General features: G+C 44.6%; 1 protein-coding gene across 1 annotated transcript in view; it reads left to right on the plus strand.

Annotated features, from left to right (window-relative positions):
* Nucleotides 1–2,767: 2,767 nt before the first annotated feature.
* INTS1 (integrator complex subunit 1) overlaps nt 2,768–19,966 on the plus strand; it is a 38,956-nt gene continuing 21,757 nt past the window's right edge. The window contains exons 1-21 of the mRNA XM_072120381.1: nt 2,768–2,945; nt 3,341–3,408; nt 5,764–6,054; nt 6,682–6,878; nt 7,870–8,007; nt 8,412–8,571; nt 8,681–8,786; nt 9,077–9,263; nt 10,068–10,213; nt 10,960–11,101; nt 12,513–12,689; nt 14,160–14,268; nt 14,358–14,478; nt 15,289–15,366; nt 16,275–16,432; nt 16,549–16,645; nt 16,976–17,067; nt 17,180–17,240; nt 18,603–18,800; nt 18,957–19,086; nt 19,639–19,818. Coding sequence (XP_071976482.1) covers nt 3,351–3,408; nt 5,764–6,054; nt 6,682–6,878; nt 7,870–8,007; nt 8,412–8,571; nt 8,681–8,786; nt 9,077–9,263; nt 10,068–10,213; nt 10,960–11,101; nt 12,513–12,689; nt 14,160–14,268; nt 14,358–14,478; nt 15,289–15,366; nt 16,275–16,432; nt 16,549–16,645; nt 16,976–17,067; nt 17,180–17,240; nt 18,603–18,800; nt 18,957–19,086; nt 19,639–19,818 — 2,826 coding nt within the window. The 5' untranslated portion in view covers nt 2,768–2,945; nt 3,341–3,350. The remainder of the gene's footprint in view (nt 2,946–3,340; nt 3,409–5,763; nt 6,055–6,681; nt 6,879–7,869; nt 8,008–8,411; nt 8,572–8,680; nt 8,787–9,076; nt 9,264–10,067; nt 10,214–10,959; nt 11,102–12,512; nt 12,690–14,159; nt 14,269–14,357; nt 14,479–15,288; nt 15,367–16,274; nt 16,433–16,548; nt 16,646–16,975; nt 17,068–17,179; nt 17,241–18,602; nt 18,801–18,956; nt 19,087–19,638; nt 19,819–19,966) is intronic.

Consider the following 19,966-nt stretch of genomic DNA (forward strand, 5'->3'; position numbering starts at 1 on the left):
TAAGCTCTTGTGTTCCCCCCTCATCCTCATAGACTGTAAGCTCTTGTCACCCCCTCTTCCTCATAGACTGTAAGCTCTTGTCACCCCCTCTTCCTCATAGACTGTAAGCTCTTGTCACCCCCTCTTCCTCATAGACTGTAAGCTCTTGTGTCAACCCCCTCATCCTCATAGACTGTAAGCTCTTGTGTCCCCCTCATCCTCATAGACTGTTATCTCTTGTGTCACCCCCTCATCCTCATAGACTGTAAGCTCTTGTGTCACCCCCTCATCCTCATAGACTGTTATCTCTTGTGTCACCCCCTCATCCTCATAGACTGTAAGCTTTTGTGTCACCCCCTCATCCTCATAGACTGTAAGCTCTTGTGTCACCTCTTCATCCTCATAGACTGTAAGCTCTTGTCACCCCCTCTTCCTCATAGACTGTAAGCTCTTGTGTCACCCCCTCATCCCCATAGACTGTAAGCTCTTGTGTCACCCCCTCACCCTCATAGACTGTAAGCTCTTGTGTCACCCCCTCATCCTCATAGACTGTAAGCTCTTGTGTCACCCCCTCATCCTCATAGACTGTAAGCTCTTGTGTCACCTCCTCATCCTCATAGACTGTAAGCTCTTGTGTCACCCCCCTCATCCTCATAGACTGTAAGCTCTTGTGTCACCCCCTCATCCTCATAGACGGTAAGCTCTTGTGTCCCCCTCATCCTCATAGACTGTAAGCTCTTGTGTCACCCCCCTCATCCTCATAGACTGTAAGATCTTGTGTCACCCCTCATCCTCAGACTGTAAGCTCTTGTGTCACCCCCTCATCCTCATAGACTGTAAGCTCTTGTGTCACCCCCATCATCCTCATAGACTGTAAGATCTTGTGTCCCCCATCATCCTCATAGACTGTAAGATCTTGTGTCACCCCTCATCCTCATAGACTGTAAGCTCTTGTGTCCCCCTCATCCTCATAGACTGTAAGCTCTTGTGTCACCCCCTCATCCTCATAGACTGTAAGCTCTTGTGTCACCCCCTCATCCTCATAGACTGTTATCTCTTGTGTCACCCCCTCATCCTCATAGACTGTAAGCTCTTGTGTCACCCCCTCATCCTCATAGACTGTTATCTCTTGTGTCACCCCCTCATCCTCATAGACTGTAAGCTCGTGTCACCCCCTCATCCTCATAGACTGTAAGCTCTTGTGTCACCCCCTCATCCTCATAGACTGTAAGCTCTTGTCACCCCCTCTTCCTCATAGACTGTAAGCTCTTGTGTCACCCCCTCATCCCCATAGACTGTAAGCTCTTGTGTCACCCCCTCACCCTCATAGACTGTAAGCTCTTGTGTCACCCCCTCATCCTCATAGACTGTAAGCTCTTGTGTCACCCCCTCATCCTCATAGACTGTAAGCTCTTGTGTCACCTCCTCATCCTCATAGACTGTAAGCTCTTGTGTCACCCCCCTCATCCTCATAGACTGTAAGCTCTTGTGTCACCCCCTCATCCTCATAGACTGTAAGCTCTTGTGTCACCCCCTCATCCTCATAGACTGTAAGCTCTTGTGTCACCCCCCTTATCCTCATAGACTGTAAGATCTTGTGTCACCCCTCATCCTCATAGACTGTAAGCTCTTGTGTCACCCCCTCATCCTCATAGACTGTAAGCTCTTGTGTCACCCCCCTCATCCTCATAGACTGTAAGATCTTGTGTCCCCCTCATCCTCATAGACTGTAAGCTCTTGTGTCACCTCCTCATCCTCATAGACTGTAAGATCTTGTGTCACCCCTCATCCTCATAGACTGTAAGATCTTGTGTCACCCCCTCATCCTCATAGACTGTAAGCTCTCGTGTCATCCCCTTCATCCTCATAGACTGTAAGCTCTTGTGTCACCCCTCATCCTCATAGACTGTAAGCTCTTGTGTCATCCCCTCATCCTCATAGACTGTAAGATCTTGTGTCACCCCCTCATCCTCATAGACTGTAAGCACTTGTGTCACCCCCTCATCCTCATAGACTGTAAGCACTTGTGTCACCCCCTCATCCTCATAGACTGTAAGCTCTTGTGAGCAGGGCCCACATTCCTATAGTTCCGTGTGATGCCCTCTATGATTTGTAAAGCGCTACAGAATAGGACGGTGCTATATAAATTAAGAATATCACTGGAGAATTCACTGAATGATACAGAGCTACTACTCACTAAAACAGAACTACAACTCCCAGCATGCCCTGAACGATACAGAGCTACTACTTTAAGGATTCCCTGACATTTACATAATTAGAAATCCCAGAATGCCCTGAGACCTACTGAACTACTGCTCCCATCATTTCCTGGCATCTGCCTTCCTTGACAGCTATAAAACTACAATTCCCAGCAATGCATGACTGCTATAGTACTACAACCACCAGCATTCACTGACATCTACAGAACCCCTAGCCTGCCCTGACAGCTATAAAGCTACAACTCCCAGCAATCTCTGGCATCTGAAAACTACAACTCCCAGCAATCTCTGGCATCTGAAAACTACAACTCCCAGCAATCTCTGGCATCTGAGAACTACAACTCCCAGCAATCTCTGGCATCTGAGAACTACAACTCCCAGCGTTCTTTGGCATATATAGCACTACAACTCCCAGCGTCCTTTGGCATGTACAGAACTACAACTCCCAGTATGCCCCGGCACAGCTATTACTCCAGCCTTTGCTCTGGTATGAGTCAGTGTGGTCTCTGCCACGCCCCCTTATACACTATCACTGGAAGGGGGCGTGTCGTACGTTCCAACGTCCTCCTGACGTCACCGGCACGCAGGACCCGGAAGTCGAGCGGCAGAGCGGAGTCTGCGCATTGCGGTTATTGTCGTGTTGTGTGTCGGCCGGTTCCCGGTCCCCTCTGTTGTCCCGGGGTGCGGGTGATGGGGCGGAGTCACCCCCCGCTGTAGAACAGGCCCTACCCCTAGTGCCGCATTGTGGTGTGTACAGCGCCCTATTTCCTATACATTGTTTTGTATTACAATGTCTCTGACACATGTGTCTCCTTATGTGTGAGGGATGTTTCTGAATTCATTCTACCTGTAAACCCCTGACCCATCTACTTACATAGAATAAGTGTATCCAGCATATGATTGGCTGCACCATTGTATGTAACCGCTGTCCTCGCAGCTGGAGGCGCCAAATCTCTGCTGCGGAAGTGATCATTTGCTTGTGTTGGATGTTGAAAGCAATTTACATCAATATACATCAATACGTGTATCAGAACATTTCCCCATGCAGGATACCTGTATACACCCCAACCACATACAAGGTTAAACGTGTTGTCTCTTCTTCTCTGTCCATGATACTCATGATTGTGCTTTATCTTCTACAGTATAAACAAGATGAACCGCCCCAAGGCCACTGCCGTGCGCCGGCCCAGCGCTGCCGGGAAATCATCAGGTATTACATGGTCATCCACAATGTCGCATCTCCTCTCCTCATTATGTTTCGTATCTGGGATGTTGTCTATACGTTAAAGGACATCTACCACCAACCAGGATGAAGGATTGTAAACCAAGCACACTGACATAGTGGTGTGTGCCCCCTCTGGCAGATCTGCTCCTCTTTTAGCTTCTTATTCCCTTGATTTTACAAAAAAAAAAAAAAAAAGCTTTTAAAGTTATTTCATTGAGCCTGAGGGTCTCCGGGCTCCATAGCTGTTATTGAAACCAGAGCCCCTCAGGAACATTTGCATAATTTTTGTTATGTCAGGGGGTGATATGGGATACTAACCCTCCCAAATGTTCCTATGCACAGGTGGTTTAGTGTCCCACATAGCTCTTTGGCTATATCTTGTGTCCTGCTATCAAACAATAAAAACCTTTATACTAGCCTAGCGATAGGTCCGATGCACCTCATTAGACCCATCTCGGGTGCTCCCCGTGCCTCTGCAATGAAGCCAGAGTGGTACATTGTGCAGATTTGCAGGGAGCTCCCTAAGGGTGGATTTCCACATTGTATTTTTCTCACGTTTTTAAACGCATCCAAATTGCAAGTGGGAGGGAGTTTGGCTAAAATGCATATCTGTATCCCATCAGACCCATGCGTTTCATGGGATACACATATGCGTTTTGGCCAAACCCCCTCCCACTTGCATTTTGGATGTGTTAAAAAACCGTGAAAAAAAGACATGTGGGAATTCGCCCGAACAAGGCAACTATAAAGTTTTTTTTTTTTCTATTAGCAGGCCCATAGAGAATTTCTAAAGGGCAATTTGGGACACTAAACCACTAGTCCATAAGGACCTACTGGTGGTAAAGTATCCCAAATCACCACGATAAGGCCCTCTTTAAAGTCTATTTTTGTATAAACATGGGCATAAAAGAATAGCAGATCCTACCAGAGGGGGCACGCACCAGTATGTCAGTGTACTTGGTTTACAATCCTTCATCCTCTCAGGGAGATTTGGGACACTAAACCACCCACAGGTCTGTGTGGATCCGTGGTTTAGTGTCTCATATTGCCCTTTAGCTAGTTCCTCTGTACCAAAAAACCTTTATACGTACCTCGGCCCGGAACTCCCTGCGCTGTAACACAGGGATGCCGGTGTACTACACCCTGTCTGCACTTTGCATGTGCTGAGGGTGTACTGCTCCAACGTCATTGCATTACTGTGCAGGCACAGGGTGTTCCAGAGGTGGATCTCATATGCCTCATCAGACCTGTCTTTAGGTAAGTATAAAGGTTTTTTTTTTTTATAGCAGCCACAATAGAGGTTCCAGTTACAGGGTGATCTGGGACACAACCACCGGACCTGTGCGTGGTTTAGTGTCCCAAATCACTCCCTGACAGGTTCCCTTTAAGTCCTGTATTTTTTTTTAAAATGTCTTGTCCATTAAATTGTATTACTTATATGTATTGTGAATAATTCATATGTGACCAGTAATTACAGTATGCATAAAAGAGGGTGCATCACATCATGTCTGTTAAAGGGGTTGTCCCATGTTTGATTGTTATGCCTTATCCACAGGATAGGGAATACAAATCTGATCGGTCTGGGGTTTGACTGCTGGTATCCTCACATCAGTTTGCAAGAATTAATCACTAAGTGATGGAGTGGCAGATCGAGCATGCTTGCAACTGCTCCATTTAACACTATAGGAGCATTAGCAATTGCAGAGCACAGCGCTCAGGTATCTGTTATTTCCATTCACTGTCTGTGAGAGGGCTGGAAATGCCTCAGTGCTGTACTTAGCAATTTCTGATGTTCCTATGGTATTGAATGAACCTGCAGGATCTATGCAGGTTCAGTTAGTGGGGACCACCAGTGTGCTCTCCCACCAGTCAGGTTGTTATTCCTCCTGTCCTTTATGAAGGGATCACAATCAAACTTGCGACAACCCATTTAAGTGCCAGCACTGTCAAAAAAAAAAGATGAATAAATTGACAACTAGAGATGTATTTTTGCACAGTCTGACATTGTCCTAAGAAGAATAACAGAGAAATTGATGAATTTTAAAATAATTCAGCTAATTTCTAAAGCAGACATGTTAGGGGGCGCGAAGGTGCTCCTTAAAGGGATCCAGTTACTAAGAATAGCCTCATTAATAGAGCATCAGGGCAATGTCCTATCACATTAGTGTATGTGATTATACCTACTAAATTTGGGGGCCCCTGTTCCTTCCTTCTCCAATGTGGGCCTGAATGACTGTGGAACAAGAGTGCACCACACAAAGGGGAGCCGGATGTGTTACACCTTGTCTGTCTAGGGGATTGGGACATTTATATGAAATATTAATTTCTCTTTATCCGCAGGTCATCCACCTCCAGGAGATTTTATAGCTTTAGGCAACAAGGGACAATCCAGTGACTCCAAAGCCCCCCCTAATCTGATAAAGCCGCCTGCCCCTGGATTGTCCTCTGAAAGAAAGCGAGAAGCCCCCTCTGCTTTGGCCACCACTTCAGCACTGACTGGACTCACAAAACGCCCAAAACTTTCCTCCACTCCCCCTTTGAGTGCCTTGGGGCGACTGGCTGAGGCCGCAGTTGCTGAGAAGAGAGCCATCTCCCCGTCCATCAAAGAGCCGTCCGTTGTCCCAATTGAAGGTGAGAATCTGTTTTTCTGTTCCGTTTTTTTTTTTTTTTTTTTTCACCTGTTTAGTTAGAACATCGGCTGCTGTGATTGAGACATGAATACGCCTCATTCCTAGGATTTACATGGATGAAGGAGAGAAAGCTCCACCAGATGTTTGTTCAACTTGTGCGAATTTTGGGCTCAGAAATTGTCCCATTCTTGCGCCTTATATGTCCCAAAACAGAGCAGGCTAGACCCAGACTTACTTTTTGGGACTTGCACTATTTTGGTATTTGCACACCACAAAAAGTCTCAAAAGTGATACTAAACAGGCAACTCATGACATATATTAGGGGAAAAACTTAAGTTACGTTGCAATGATTAATTAGGGAGACTTCAGGAAACTTGTGGCAGCCAAAAAATTATGATACATGTGCCCCATTGTGTCTGATTCCCCCATCATTGACTGTCAGGGATGACTCTATGGTTCCTATACACATAATATATGGCAGGTTAAGCCTCCTTATCTCCTATCTGCATGGAGGGGCTAGACCGATATATTAATATTTGCGGACCCCCCTTTAGCTGGTGTAAGCTAGTGTACATGTAGAGGCACTTGTAAATTTTGGGCTTAACATTGCGATCCTCTTTTCATCTAGTTGCCCCGGCTTCTCTTCTGGATGATGTTGAAGCTTCAGAACAAGATGGCAATGATGACAGGATTGAAGGGGTGCTCTGCGGAGCCGTGAAGCAGTTAAAGATGAACCGTGCAAAGCCCGACCCCACGTTATACCTGAGCCTGATGTTTTTGGCAAAAATTAAACCAAATATATTTGCAACAGAAGGTGTCATTGAGGTAGGAATTTCTTCATCTTTTAAGAACATTTTTCTCCTGCTCATGTGTTAAAGTTTTTGTACTTTTTAAGATGTCGCCTAATGATCTACGTTCTTAAAGGAAATCTACCATCAAAATTAACCAGGAACCGTGACTGTGGTATCTTCTTATGTTTGTTATCCATGGACCTCTTCCTTCTAAAATCAACTTAAAATGATGCTAATGAGCCCAGGGCTCCTGGGGGTATTACCAGATCTCCTCCATGTTTCGGCTTCACAGGCTGTTACACTGTCTCACCCTCTTCTTTCTCAGCACTTCCCCCTTCCCTCTGCTTGAGCACTGGAGTTCTGGTTTCAAGTCCCACCCAGGTCAACATATGCAAAGAGTTTGTATGTTCTCTCCGTGTTTGTGTGGGTTTCATCCGGTTTCCTCCCACACTCCAAAAACATATTGCTAGCTTGATTAGATTGTGAGCCCCATGGGGACAGGGACCAATTTGACATGCTTTGTGCAGCGCTGGATAATCTGTAGGCGCTATATAAATAAAGAATTATTATTATTAATTATTATTATTATTGATGTAATCTCATTGCAGCAGACGAGGTTTCAGTGCACAGTGAGGGGGAAGTGCTCCTGAGCAGTGTAGCAGCCTGTGAATTTGTAGCACACAGGGGCTCCCCCTCGAGCCTCATTAGCATAATTGTAAAAGTTGATTTTAGAAGGTTGGAGATAACAAATATAAGAAGATTACCAGAGTCACAGTTCCTGGATTTATGGTTTATCATTATTGACTTTAATGGTATATTTACTTTAAAGGTCCTGTGGGTTCATTCTCTTGCTAAATAGCTGGAGCTACACAAAAAACAGCAACTCCCCCCCCCCCCCCCCAATTATTCAATTCAATTCAAAGAGCTGGTCATTGTATTGAATCCATTGTATTGGTAGGCCCATAAATTGACATCACTTTATCATATGGGAATATCCCTTTAATTATGTAATAATCCCCTTGCAGGCCCTGTGCAGCTTACTGCGAAGAGACGCCTCCATAAACTTCAAAGCCAAGGGAAACAGCCTGGTGTCTGTGCTCGCCTGTAACCTCCTTATGGCGGCTTACGAAGAAGATGAAAACTGGCCTGAAATTTTTGTTAAGGTGAGACTGCAACATCTTTGGATGTTTCCAAAAGAGGGGCGTTCGCATGTGGCGTTTGAGTTGCATTAAAAAACGCATGGTGCGGCTCAGCCTTTTCACATTTTACATTTCCAGTGAAATGCACGCAATCGGTAATCAGCACCCGGTGTTCTGCGTGTACACAATACAAAATGCTGGTTACCGATCGTTTGCCTTTCTCTGGAAATATAGATGCAATTGGGCAAAGCCCCAACCCTTGGCATTTGCATGTGTGAATGCACCCTAAGGAATTTATTATAGGAGCTGTGTAGGAAGTGTTAGTGATGGCTTATCTATAGATATAGGTGATGGGGGGGAGTGGGGGATTGATGTCTGTCTCCCGCAGATGCCTATTGGCACTATATACGGCATATTTTACCTTCCAGGTTTATATAGAAGACTCTTTGGGAGAGAGGATTTGGGTGGACAGCCCTCACTGTAAAACCTTTGTCGACAACATCCAGACTGCATTCTGTACAAAAATGCCCCCAAAAAACATGGCGCTCCAAGGAGATGCTGGTCGCATAGCCGGGGACCTAAGTGCTGGTAGGTAGACTGATGGACTTGACCTCTTGCCTAACCTTTCACGATTATGAACTGCTACCAGTCACCAGACAATTTGCAGAAAGATCTATAACTTACATTTTCATTTCAGGCAACAGCCCTCACCCATCTATGACGGAGGAGGAGGACAGTCAGACAGAGCTGCTCATCGCAGAGGAGAAAATGAGCCCCGAGCAGGAAGGACAGCTGATGCCACGGTATAGTGTCTATTATGTTATAGCTTGTTTGATGCTGCAGGAGGCGCTGCTGAGCTCTCCCGTTATATTGGGATTCTCCCCTGGTTGCAGAAGGATCAAGCATGTTCTATTTTAATATGTCTGATCCTATGTTCTCACTGGAAGAAAGCAATTGGCTGAGGTGTATGATGGTGACTCAGTCCCCACTTCCAACGCAAAACACATGCATGCTCGGTGCACGTTGTATAGTTAATGACTGCAAGTACATGGAATAGACTGGTGGAATTTTCTATATTTGACTGTTGTCATAGGTACGAGGAGCTGGCAGAGGGCGTGGAGGAATATGTCCTCGATATGTTAAGAGATCAACTCAACCGCCGACAGCCCATGGACAACGTCTCCAGGAATCTCCTGCGGTTGCTTACCGCTACTTGCGGCTATAAGGAAGTGCGTCTGATGGCGGTGCAGAGACTGGAGATGTGGCTGCAGAATCCTAAGGTACAATCAGAGAATCTTATAGGAACCTGATCAGCCCTTAAAATGTCTCATGTCACAAAGCCAGGAGGGAGAAGGGGCATCACGGATACTATAAATGAAACATAACTGTACAGTGAATGCACTTCTGCACTATAGTGATGAAACTGTAGCTGGCTGTACAGATCAGATCTGTGTCCTCAGACACCCCCATCTGCATGCACTAAGGTGTCTGTCAGAAGTTGGGAATTAAGAGTCCAAATGCTTAGCACAATCTTCCTCCATATGTGACTTTCTTGACCCAGTTCTCTTTGTTACTTACCTAGCACAGCGCCTTACATTACATAGTGGCGATGGCTGGAATGGCAGCTAATGCCTTTTCACTTGAATGGAACTAAGATGTTCTGAGCAGTAATAGCAGACACTATTACTTAAAGGGGTTCTATTCCCTAATTCATGTCTGATCACTGCGGGTCTGACTTCTTGGACCACAGGTTTTCTTAAACTGTTTTATCCAAATTGGGACTCCCAGGATGAGCTTGACACTACTACTTGATGGGGTTTTGTAATTTACGACTTTTATTCCCTATCTGGGATTAGCTTGTCCTGTTCTCGCCCCTTAGTCCCGGAAAAATACTCTTATCCATTGATTTCTATCAGATTCTGGGGGGACCTATAGGATAAGCCAGTCCAGGGAGATCTATGTAGTATTGGGCAGGTCATGGGGACTGAACATTAGAAGTATTTTGTAATCTGATTTAATATTTCTTATTGTTCCGATTTTATTGTTCTAAACTATAATTTTTTTTTTTCTTTGTAAATCATAAGCTGACTCGTCCTGCCCAGGACCTGCTGATGTCCGTCTGCATGAACTGTAAAACGCACGGCTCCGACGATATGGAAGTTATTTCCAACCTGATTAAGATCCGCCTAAAACCCAAGGTCCTCCTCAACCATTACATGCTGTCTGTGCGGTAAGTTGGATCCAGAACTTGTCCTGGTTAATGTGAGGGCTGAATGAGAGGCTTGTTCTGCGCTTGGACCTGTCTGTGTTTACTTTCTTGTGAACGTGACCAACATGTAGATGAGGCGCTGTCTGAGGAACGTTCAGTTTAGCTCCGGGGGCTTGGACTTTGGGGTGTAGTGGATACATAAAAATTTGAATAATTTTAGGAATAAGAACTAGGACGCCAAGTCATGTCCAGTATATGGTAAAGTTTCTGTAACACGAAAACCTTGTTACAGGGATATTCAAGGATGCCCTTGTTGGAGAGACCCCACTTTCCCATTGTAGGAAGGAAATCTACCTTCAAAATCACGTGTGAAAAAGCCTGTGAAGTGGCTCTGGGCCCTCCCGATTAATTAGCATAATTATAAAAGATGGTTTGAGAAGGAAGGAGGCCTTGGATAATAAATATAAGGAGATTACCTCCTGGCTCAGTGGTTAGCATTAGAGCCTTGCAGTGCTGGGGTCCTGGTTTAAAGATCTATCCAGGTCAATATCTGCAAAGAGTTTGTATGTTCTCTCCGTGTTTGCGTGGGTTTCCCCCGCGTCCTCCGGTTTTCTCCCACAGTCCAAAACATACTTGTAGGCTGATTAGATTGTGAGCCCCACGGGGACAGGGATTGATGTGACAAGCTCTGTGCAGCGCTGCGTAATCTGTAGGCGCTATATACATAAAGGAATTATTATTATTTACATGTCTTTGTCTTGTCGCAGGGAGCTTCTGAATGCCCACAGAGATAATCTCGGCACAATGGTGAAGTTTGTGATTTTTAATGAACTCTCAAATGCCAGAAACCCAAACAACATGCAAGTCCTGTACACCGTGCTGCAGCACAGCTCCGAGCAGGCACCAAAGGTAACAACAGAGACTCAATAAAGGAAATCTCCCATCAATACCAAGCATGATAAACCAGGGAAACTTATTCATAGATCCAGGCACCGCAAGTGTCCCTGGTTTATCATGCTTGGTTTTGACGGGCGATTTCCCATCAATACTCATCTAACTCATAGACTGTAAGCTCTTGTGTCACCTCCACATCCTCATAGACTGTAAGCTCTTGTGTCACCCTCTCATCCTCATAGACTGTGAGCTCTTCTGTCACCCCCTCATCCTCATAGACTGTAAGCTCTTGTGTCACCCCCTCATCCTCATAAACTGTAAGCTCCTGTGTCACCCCCTCATCCTCATAAACTGTAAGCTCCTGTGTCACCCCCTCATCCTTATAGACTGTAAGCTCTTGTGTCACCCCCTCATCCTCATAGACTGTAAGCTCCTGTGTCACCCCCCTCATCCTTATAGACTGTAAGCTCTTGTGTCACCTCCTCATCCTCATAGTCTGTAAGCTCTTGTGTCACCCCCTCACCCTCATAGACTGTAAGCTCTTGTGTCACCCCCTCACCCTCATAGACTGTAAGCTCTTGTGTCACCCCCTCACCCTCATAGACTGTAAGCTCTTGTGTCACCCCCTCACCCTCATAGACTGTAAGCTCTTGTGTCACCCCCTCATCCTCATAGACTGTAAGCTCTTGTGTCACCTCCTCATCCTCATAGACTGTAAGCTCTTGTGTCACCTCCTCATCCTCATAGACTGTAAGCTCTTGTGTCACCTCCTCATCCTCATAGACTGTAAGCTCTTGTGTCACCTCCTCATCCTCATAGACTGTAAGCTCTTGTGATCAGGGCCCTCACTCCTATTGTTCCATATGACAGTTTGTACTCTGTAATGTAATATTATATTTGTATATGTCCCCTATGATTTGTAAAGCTACGGAATATGATGGAGCTATATAAATAAAGATTATTATTAAAAAATGGAAATGTCATCATCACTTCCGTCCCAATAGGGACTTTTATCCTCGGAAACTGCAGTGCTGGAATGGGAGGTATTTAGCAAGGGAGTAAGATTAATTTGTTCATGCTTATAAAATTGAAAAGTGTGAGAATACTCCCTTTATAGAAAATCTACATTTTGTTTTTTTGCCTTGTGAACCAAACAGACTGCTGTAGCGACACTGATGCAGAAACATATCTTGTTTAATCCATGAATTCAGTGATTTTGCTCAAAAAAACTATTTGGGGATTATACAAGATATGTTTCTGCATCAGTGTAGCTACAGCATTCTCAAGGTATGTTTGGTTCATAATGCATCAAATGAAATGGTAGGTTTCCTTTAAATGGTTAAAATATCACATGTTATATTGTTGTAACTTCACACATGAGAACTGGCGTTGGTTACGTAGTCTCTTAATATCTCTTCCTTCTTAGTTTCTTGCCATGGTTTTCCAAGACTTGCTTACCAATAAAGAGGATTATCTCCGGGCTTCACGCGCTCTGCTCCGAGAAATCATCAAACAGACCAAACACGAGATAAACTTCCAGGCGTTCTGCCTAGGACTCATGCAGGAGAGGAAGGAGCCTCAGTACACAGAGATGGAGTTTAAGGTAATTGCTGTCTGCTACAGGGGTTCTCCTAATTTCTCGAAGAAATATCTCACAAATTGTTTAGTGTCCCCACAGCGCCACCACAGGGGATATTATGTACTACACAATGCCATTTCACTGATAGATTGCAGGACAGGTCCTCCAGAGGAAACAGTGGGGCAGATTTACTTACCCGGTCCATTCGCGATCCAGCGGCGCGTTCTCTGCGCTGGATTTGGGTCCGGCCGGGATTCATTAAGGTAGTTCCTCCGCCGTCCACCAGGTGGCGCTGCTGCACTGAAAAGCATCGGAACGTGCTGGAGTTCACCGAGCCGGGTAAGTGCAAGCTCCGCAACAGATTTTTTATTTTTTTTTTAAATGTGGCGGTTTTTCTGAATCCGTCGGGTTTTCGTTCGGCCACGCCCCCCGATTTCCGTCGCGTGCAGCCACAGCCACAATCCGATCGCGTGCGCCAAAATCCCGGGGCAATTCAGGGGAAATCGGCGCAAATTGGAAATATTCGGGTAACACGTCGGGAAAACGCGAATCGGGCCCTTAGTAAATGACCCCTAATGTTTTTTTGTAAGATGCTGAGGGCCCACATTTGTTAACTCACAATTCACTGTCAGTGAATAGAAATATTCTTGTGTACATTCGGAGGTTTAAAGAGATCAGAAAAGATAAAGGTATCACAAGAAATTTCTAATCTGTAGCCTATGCTGTGCTGATTTTTAAAATGCCTTTTGTCCGCATTCGGAGTACTTCCACCACTTTATAAAATTTTATTGCACATTACCTGCCCCCCTGCCAGTACATGTGGTGAGTCCTGGGAAAGGTGAGGGAGGGGGATGTGTGGAGTAGAGGAAGAATGCTTGAGGAGACTGAGGCAAAGGCACACACAGGATGCAGCTGTTCCTTCCTAGGTAATGTGAAATAAACTATTATAAACTGATAAATTTATTAAAATTGGCATAGCAAGGCTACCAATGCCTGTCACCAGCCAAAAATGACATTCTTGGTGACAGATTTAACATTTCCAGTGCCGTTTGTTATAGTCTTACTGATGCGTTTCAACTGATTCCAGCCCAAGTGTCCTACAGTTTCTTAGTCTACTTTCTGCACACTTTGCTGTGGTAGTGGACACTCTTCTCCATTTTGGGAGGATCCATCCTTAGGTGAGGGACTGTCTCAGACTATAATATTTACAGTGTTCACCAGAAAGAGCTACAATACCAGGCACAACCACTATAAAACGTACGGTGCTGTACTTTATAGTCAGTGAAGAGAACGTAGTGCTCATCCCAACTTTGTTGACTGCGTGGGATGCAAGGATCCAGGCTGCCACCATATGATATAGGGGAAACCATCAATATCTGGTAAACACAATAAGATTTCTGATTCTTTGACCGGAATAGCCAAGGTACATACAAGGCTTTGGAGCAGATATTCCTGGTGGTTCCCATCATGTGTACTGACATTCTCTCCTTCTAGGAACGCTTTGTGCTCCATATTACGGATCTGCTTGCTGTGTCTATGATGTTGGGGATCACTGTTCAGGTCAAAGAAGCTGGGATTGCATGGGACAAGGGAGAGAAGAAGAGTAAGTATCTCTGTGTAGTAGCGACTTATGTGACTCTTCTGCCTTTTGCACCTTTTGATGAGTTTATAACTCCTTTGCTTTTGTGGTAGGTTTGGAGGTCCTGCGGTCATTCCAGAACCAGATAGCAGCCATTCAGCGGGATGCGGTGTGGTGGCTACACACGGTGGTGCCGTCCATCAGCAAGCTCTCTCCTAAAGATTATGTGCACTGGTACTGTGCTTGTCGTATACTGTTGTCCAGGGTTTATCCATTTTTTTGCAGCACAAAGTTTATCATATGGCATGCTGCTGGAGCCGGATAGCAAGTGTTTATTTGTCCTGTAGTGCCTCCGCTGGAAAATTTGGGTATTCCCGAGTTAAAAACTATGGGCTGTATATGTTAAACACAACGTTGAGTGATAAACACAAGGTATATTCTCTTTTAATAAATGGGTTGTACCAACTTTGATTGTTGTCCCCTATTTGCAGGACAACAATCTGATCGGTCAGGTACAATTGCTGGGACCCCCACTGATCTTGAGAAAGCACCCCCTTATCCTGCAGTTGACAAGAACTGGGATCCCATTCTCACCCCAGTTAGCTGGGTGCTGTGCACGCCAATTTCTGGCACTTCTACAGCATTGAATGTGGCGGCACGTTGATTATGGGTTCTGCTGCTCCGTTCAGTACTATGTCATCCTCAGAAATGTCATCAATCATTGAGATTTGGACCCGCGACCCTTCTGTAAGAGCTTTATTCTTGTCATTGGTTGGGTTTCCGTAGTCAAACCCCCAACCATCAGCCTATCTTGTGGACGGGTGAAGACAATCAAACTTAGTACAACCGTTTTAAAGGGACACTCCAGTCAAAGCTAATGCCTGGTGCAGGGCATGAAGGGAGGAGCAGGACTCTTTTTTTTTTAATTGTATGTACATGCTCCTCCCTTCAGATCCTGCACAAGATAGTGTTCCTTTAAGGGGCTGTTTTTGTGTCTTTTTTTTTTTTTTTCCCGATTTATTTAGTTATTTTTCATTTTTGCAGCTTGCACAAGGTTCTTTTCACCGAACAACCGGAAACCTACTATAAATGGGACAATTGGCCACCGGAAAGTGACCGCAAGTAAGTTTTTATTTATCTCAATATCCATATCCATTTCTATAACACAGAAAGCTCAGAGAAAAAGCTTCACATCTTGCGCTGCAGAAGTGGCAACATCCATGAGACCAAATCTTCCACTTTTCACACCTTCTTTCAGCCGAGTTTGAGCTGTAAAATTTAATAAGTGCGTTAAGTGGATTAACTGGTCTGCAGACGACTGGTATGTGAAGTTCAGTCTGGATCCGGCCACAGATTTAGTTTTATGGATCAATCTTGGCTTCATAGATGTAGAGATAGATTATTTCCTCAGAAAGGAACATGATTTGGAGAAGACTCAGCTTTCCTAAATATAGATAGACAACTGGGTGCTAGGCATTCTTTTTAGTCTAAAATATTCGTGATTCCGATAGGTCAAGTATATTAAAGGGGTTGGCCACTTTTCAATAAATCTTTTCCATTAGACCTGCATGTATATGTGTCTATGCTTTTGCCTCCTGTAAAAGCTTTGGCATGTTCACACACGCAACTTACTCTCTCGCTGCTCAAATCCATCCTCATGTTGTCACCCGCTGTGTCTCTCTCTTGCTCTCCATCCTCACTGACAGAGACAGGTAGAGGGAGGGGGCAGGATGAGTTATAACTCTCATTCATCAGAGCTCAGAGATGTGCACAAAGAAGCATGGAGGGCCTGCATATAGTAAAAAAGTAACAGGAGTACTGAATCACTTGATGAACATTTGGGTTTTATTAAGGCAGCAAAGATACATGGACATCTTGTGTAAGAGTAGCCAACCCCTTTAATGAGCGGTTATTGTCAGTATTAATGTGACATCTGTTTTCAGGTTTCTCACTCCTTTCTTGCATCGCTCATATTAACCCTTTGCGCTCTCTCTTTTTTTTTTTTTTTTTTTTCCTTTTGTCCAATAAAGTTTCTTCCTTCGTCTCTGCTCTGAGGTGCCTCTTTTAGAAGACACCTTGATGCGTATCCTGGTCATCGGTCTGTCACGTGATCTCCCTCTCGGTCCAGCTGACGCCATGGAGCTCGCGGATCACCTGGTGAAAAGGGCGGCAGCTGTGCAGGCAGACGGTATACAGAATAATAGGAATTATAGAGTTTTTTTTATTCTTTCTTTGATTGTACTATGCTAATATTAATCTTGTGTTGTTATTTTATGCTCTGTGGATTTTTCTTATTTTTTTAAGACTTGGAGGTCCTCAAAATCGAAAGGATTCAGCTCCTGGATGCCGTATTAAATCTGTGCACCTACCACCATCCAGAAAACATCCAGCTGCCCCCTGGGTAGGACTTTCTCCCACTGTTCATGTTTTTCCCTTAAGTTTTCTTGTTTCGGGTCACCTGATTGCTATTCTAATTCAGTTTTGTTTGCCCCCCCCCCCCCCCCCATACATAAATACACACATATACATATGTGTATGTTTGTATATATGTTCATTATATTGATGTTTCGTTGATTAGATTTGCTACAAGTCGGGTAAATCTATGCCTTCAATTCTTATCTTATATGCAGTAATGGTTACATTTTCTTCTTGTACTTTACCTGGCTGCTATTAGTATCACTCACACAGACAGTACTAGTGATTACTGACACATAGTTTTTGACCTTTTTAGGTATCAGCCTCCTAATTTAGCCATTTCAACACTATATTGGAAGGCCTGGCCGCTCTTACTTGTTGTCGCTGCCTTTAATCCAGAGAATATAGGTGAGTGATAAAGTACTGTGGTTACATGTGTGCGTTCTGTCACTCATATAAATACCTGAGCCTCATATATTGTCAATCCTGTGTCTTTACTTTCATCCTCTGGTGACATCAGGCCTGGCTGCATGGGATGAATATCCAACATTAAAGATGCTCATGGAGATGGTGATGACCAAGTAAGTAAAGCAGCAACATACAGCGTGTTCCGTGCCGTCCTTGATACTGTGGGGCAGATTTATCAAGCTGTCTGAAAGTCAGAATATTTCTAGTTGCCCATGGCAACCAATCACTGCTCAGCTTTCATTTTACCAGTGCTCATGAATATTTTAAAGGGGAACTGTGATTGGTTGCCATGGGCAACTAAAAATATTCTGACTTTCAGACAGCTTAATAAATCTGCCCCTGTGTGTTTTCTTGGAGACTCTGTAGCTTTATACAGACCCCACCGTAGTAATGATGACAGTCTCTTCTTATGATCAGTAGAGATGAACGGACCCATAGTTTGCGTTTGGGATCGGTCGCACAAACCGAGTATATTGCAGGATTGGCAGCCGAACAGCAAATTGACACCCCTTGCTACTAGCTGTGATTGGCCAGGGGTATCTTTGCCCAATCATGGCCATGGCGTCAATTTGCCGGATTGGCTGCAATATACGTCTGGGTTGCACGGCTGAACTTGAACCTGAAACTATGCGTCCTCTCATCTCTAGCTGTCAATTTTTAAAGGAAACCTGCCATAAAAATCAAGCATGGATAAACCAGGGACACTTACTGATAGATCCAGGCACCGTGAGTGTAGTAATCATCTTATATTTGCTATCCATGACCTCCTCTGCTTGATGCGGTGGATGTGTTCCTGCACAGTGCTGTAATCTACAGCACGGAGGGACTCTGGTAACACCCTCAGAGCCCTTCAGGCTTATTAGCATTTTTTAATAGTTGATTCTTAGAAGGAAGGAGGCCATGGATAAGAAATCTAAGAAGATTACCACTGTCACGGTGTCTGGTGTCTGGTAAGTGTCCCTGGTTTATCATGATGGATTTTGATGGTAGATTTCCTTTAGATGAACCCTTTTATTAAAGAAAGCTTTTATCTTTTTAGAAATATGCACATCCTTAGGCTGGCTTCATGTGACTATATACACAGCCCATGTAAGAGCACCTGTATGTTTATTCAGAACCCACTGACCGCACACATTGCACACAGTCGGGAAGTCCTTGCATCACACGCATGATCCAAGGACGCCCTGTCCGTTGGCTGAACTTCAGTGCCGGCATTGAAACTGTTAGGAAAGTACCGGAGCGGCAGTTCTGCTGAAGACAGGGAGTCCTTGCATCATATTTCTGTATGATGCAGGCATGTTCGTCCTGTGCAGTGTGTGCAGTCCATGGAATTGAGCCAACATACGGGTCTGTTTCTATGAATGTGGGAAGTAATATTGTACTGTTGTATTGTTACATTGCCCTTGTTGTATTCAGTTTTCTTACTCTCTCTGTCCCTGGATTCTTTTATCCCTTTTTTTTTTGTTCTCCGGCAGCAATTACTCTTTCCCACCGTGCACCGTAACAGATGAGGAGACCAGGACGGAGATCATTAACCGAGAACTTCAGATATCACAAAGGGAGAAGCAGGAAATTCTGGCCTTCGAGAGTCACCTGGCTGCCGCTTCCACCAAGCAAACTATAACGGAGAGCAACAGCCTTCTCCTGTCCCAGCTCACCAGCCTGGACCCACAGTACGCTCCATCCTCTGCATGTGTCCTACATGATGTGTATTTTATGTTATAGTTGTTCTGTACTCACACAACTCTTTGGCTTTGTTTAAAAGCTTTTTTTTTTCTCTGCAAAAGTTTCATAGTCACTAATAGAATATTTTCCATCATTACTTTTAGGGGTCCTCCACGTCGCCCGCCCCCTAATGCCATAGAGCAGGTCAAATCTTTGAACCAGTCATTGCGTCTCGGTCACCTGCTTTGCCGCAGTCGTAATCCCGATTTTCTTCTGAATATCATCCAAAGACAGGTTTGTTGGAATTGAACTATTAATATAGTCTGGAATATCAGAACAGGGGAGAAGTGCCTGAACGATCATTAAGCAGACACCATCCCACAGTCTCCCCCCGTCAATATACTTCTTTAATGGACCTGCTATTTCTATGGATATTAAAGGAAATTTACTACCCAGATCAAGGGCTGTAAACCAAGCACACTTACACGTTGGTGGGAGCTTCTTATGCCCTTGTTTTTACAAAAAAAATAAAATTACGCAAATGAGCCTGCAGGGCTCTAGACTCCATAGCCGTAAATGGAGCCTGGAGCCCCTGATGCTCATTTGCATAATTCTTAGAGTCTTTTATTGTAGAAACAAGGGCATAGGAGGCTAAAAGAAGAGCGGATTCTGCCAGAGAGGGAACATACTTGCATGTAAGTGTGTTTGGTTTACAGCCCTTCATCCTAGTGGTGGATTTCCTTTAAAAATACAGGTCTACCAGGTTATAGGAAAATGCATTTGGTTTACACTGAATACATGGTGTTTAAAATATTGTATTATAATTTTGGATGTGTCCTTTTTCAGGCGTCATCCCAGTCTATGCCCTGGCTTGCGGATTTGGTTCAGTCCAGTGAGGGCTCCTTGGATGTCCTCCCTGTCCAGTGTCTCTGTGAATTCCTGCTCCATGATGCTGCGGATGAGTCTGGGACAGGGGACGATGATGAGGAGAATGAGAGCAAGGAACAGAGAGCCAAGAAGCACCAGGTTAGAGACGACTCTTTACATGCAAGCGTTTTCACTAGATTCGCTACATTGTGCAACACTCTGCCATATGCAAAGATCATGGCCTAAAGATATTCATAAACTCTGTACATGACTGAGATCAGAAGAGCGTCATATTGACCTCCTTTAA

Source organism: Engystomops pustulosus, chromosome 8, assembly GCF_040894005.1.
Source record: "Engystomops pustulosus chromosome 8, aEngPut4.maternal, whole genome shotgun sequence".
NCBI classification, from domain to species: domain Eukaryota; kingdom Metazoa; phylum Chordata; class Amphibia; order Anura; family Leptodactylidae; genus Engystomops; species Engystomops pustulosus.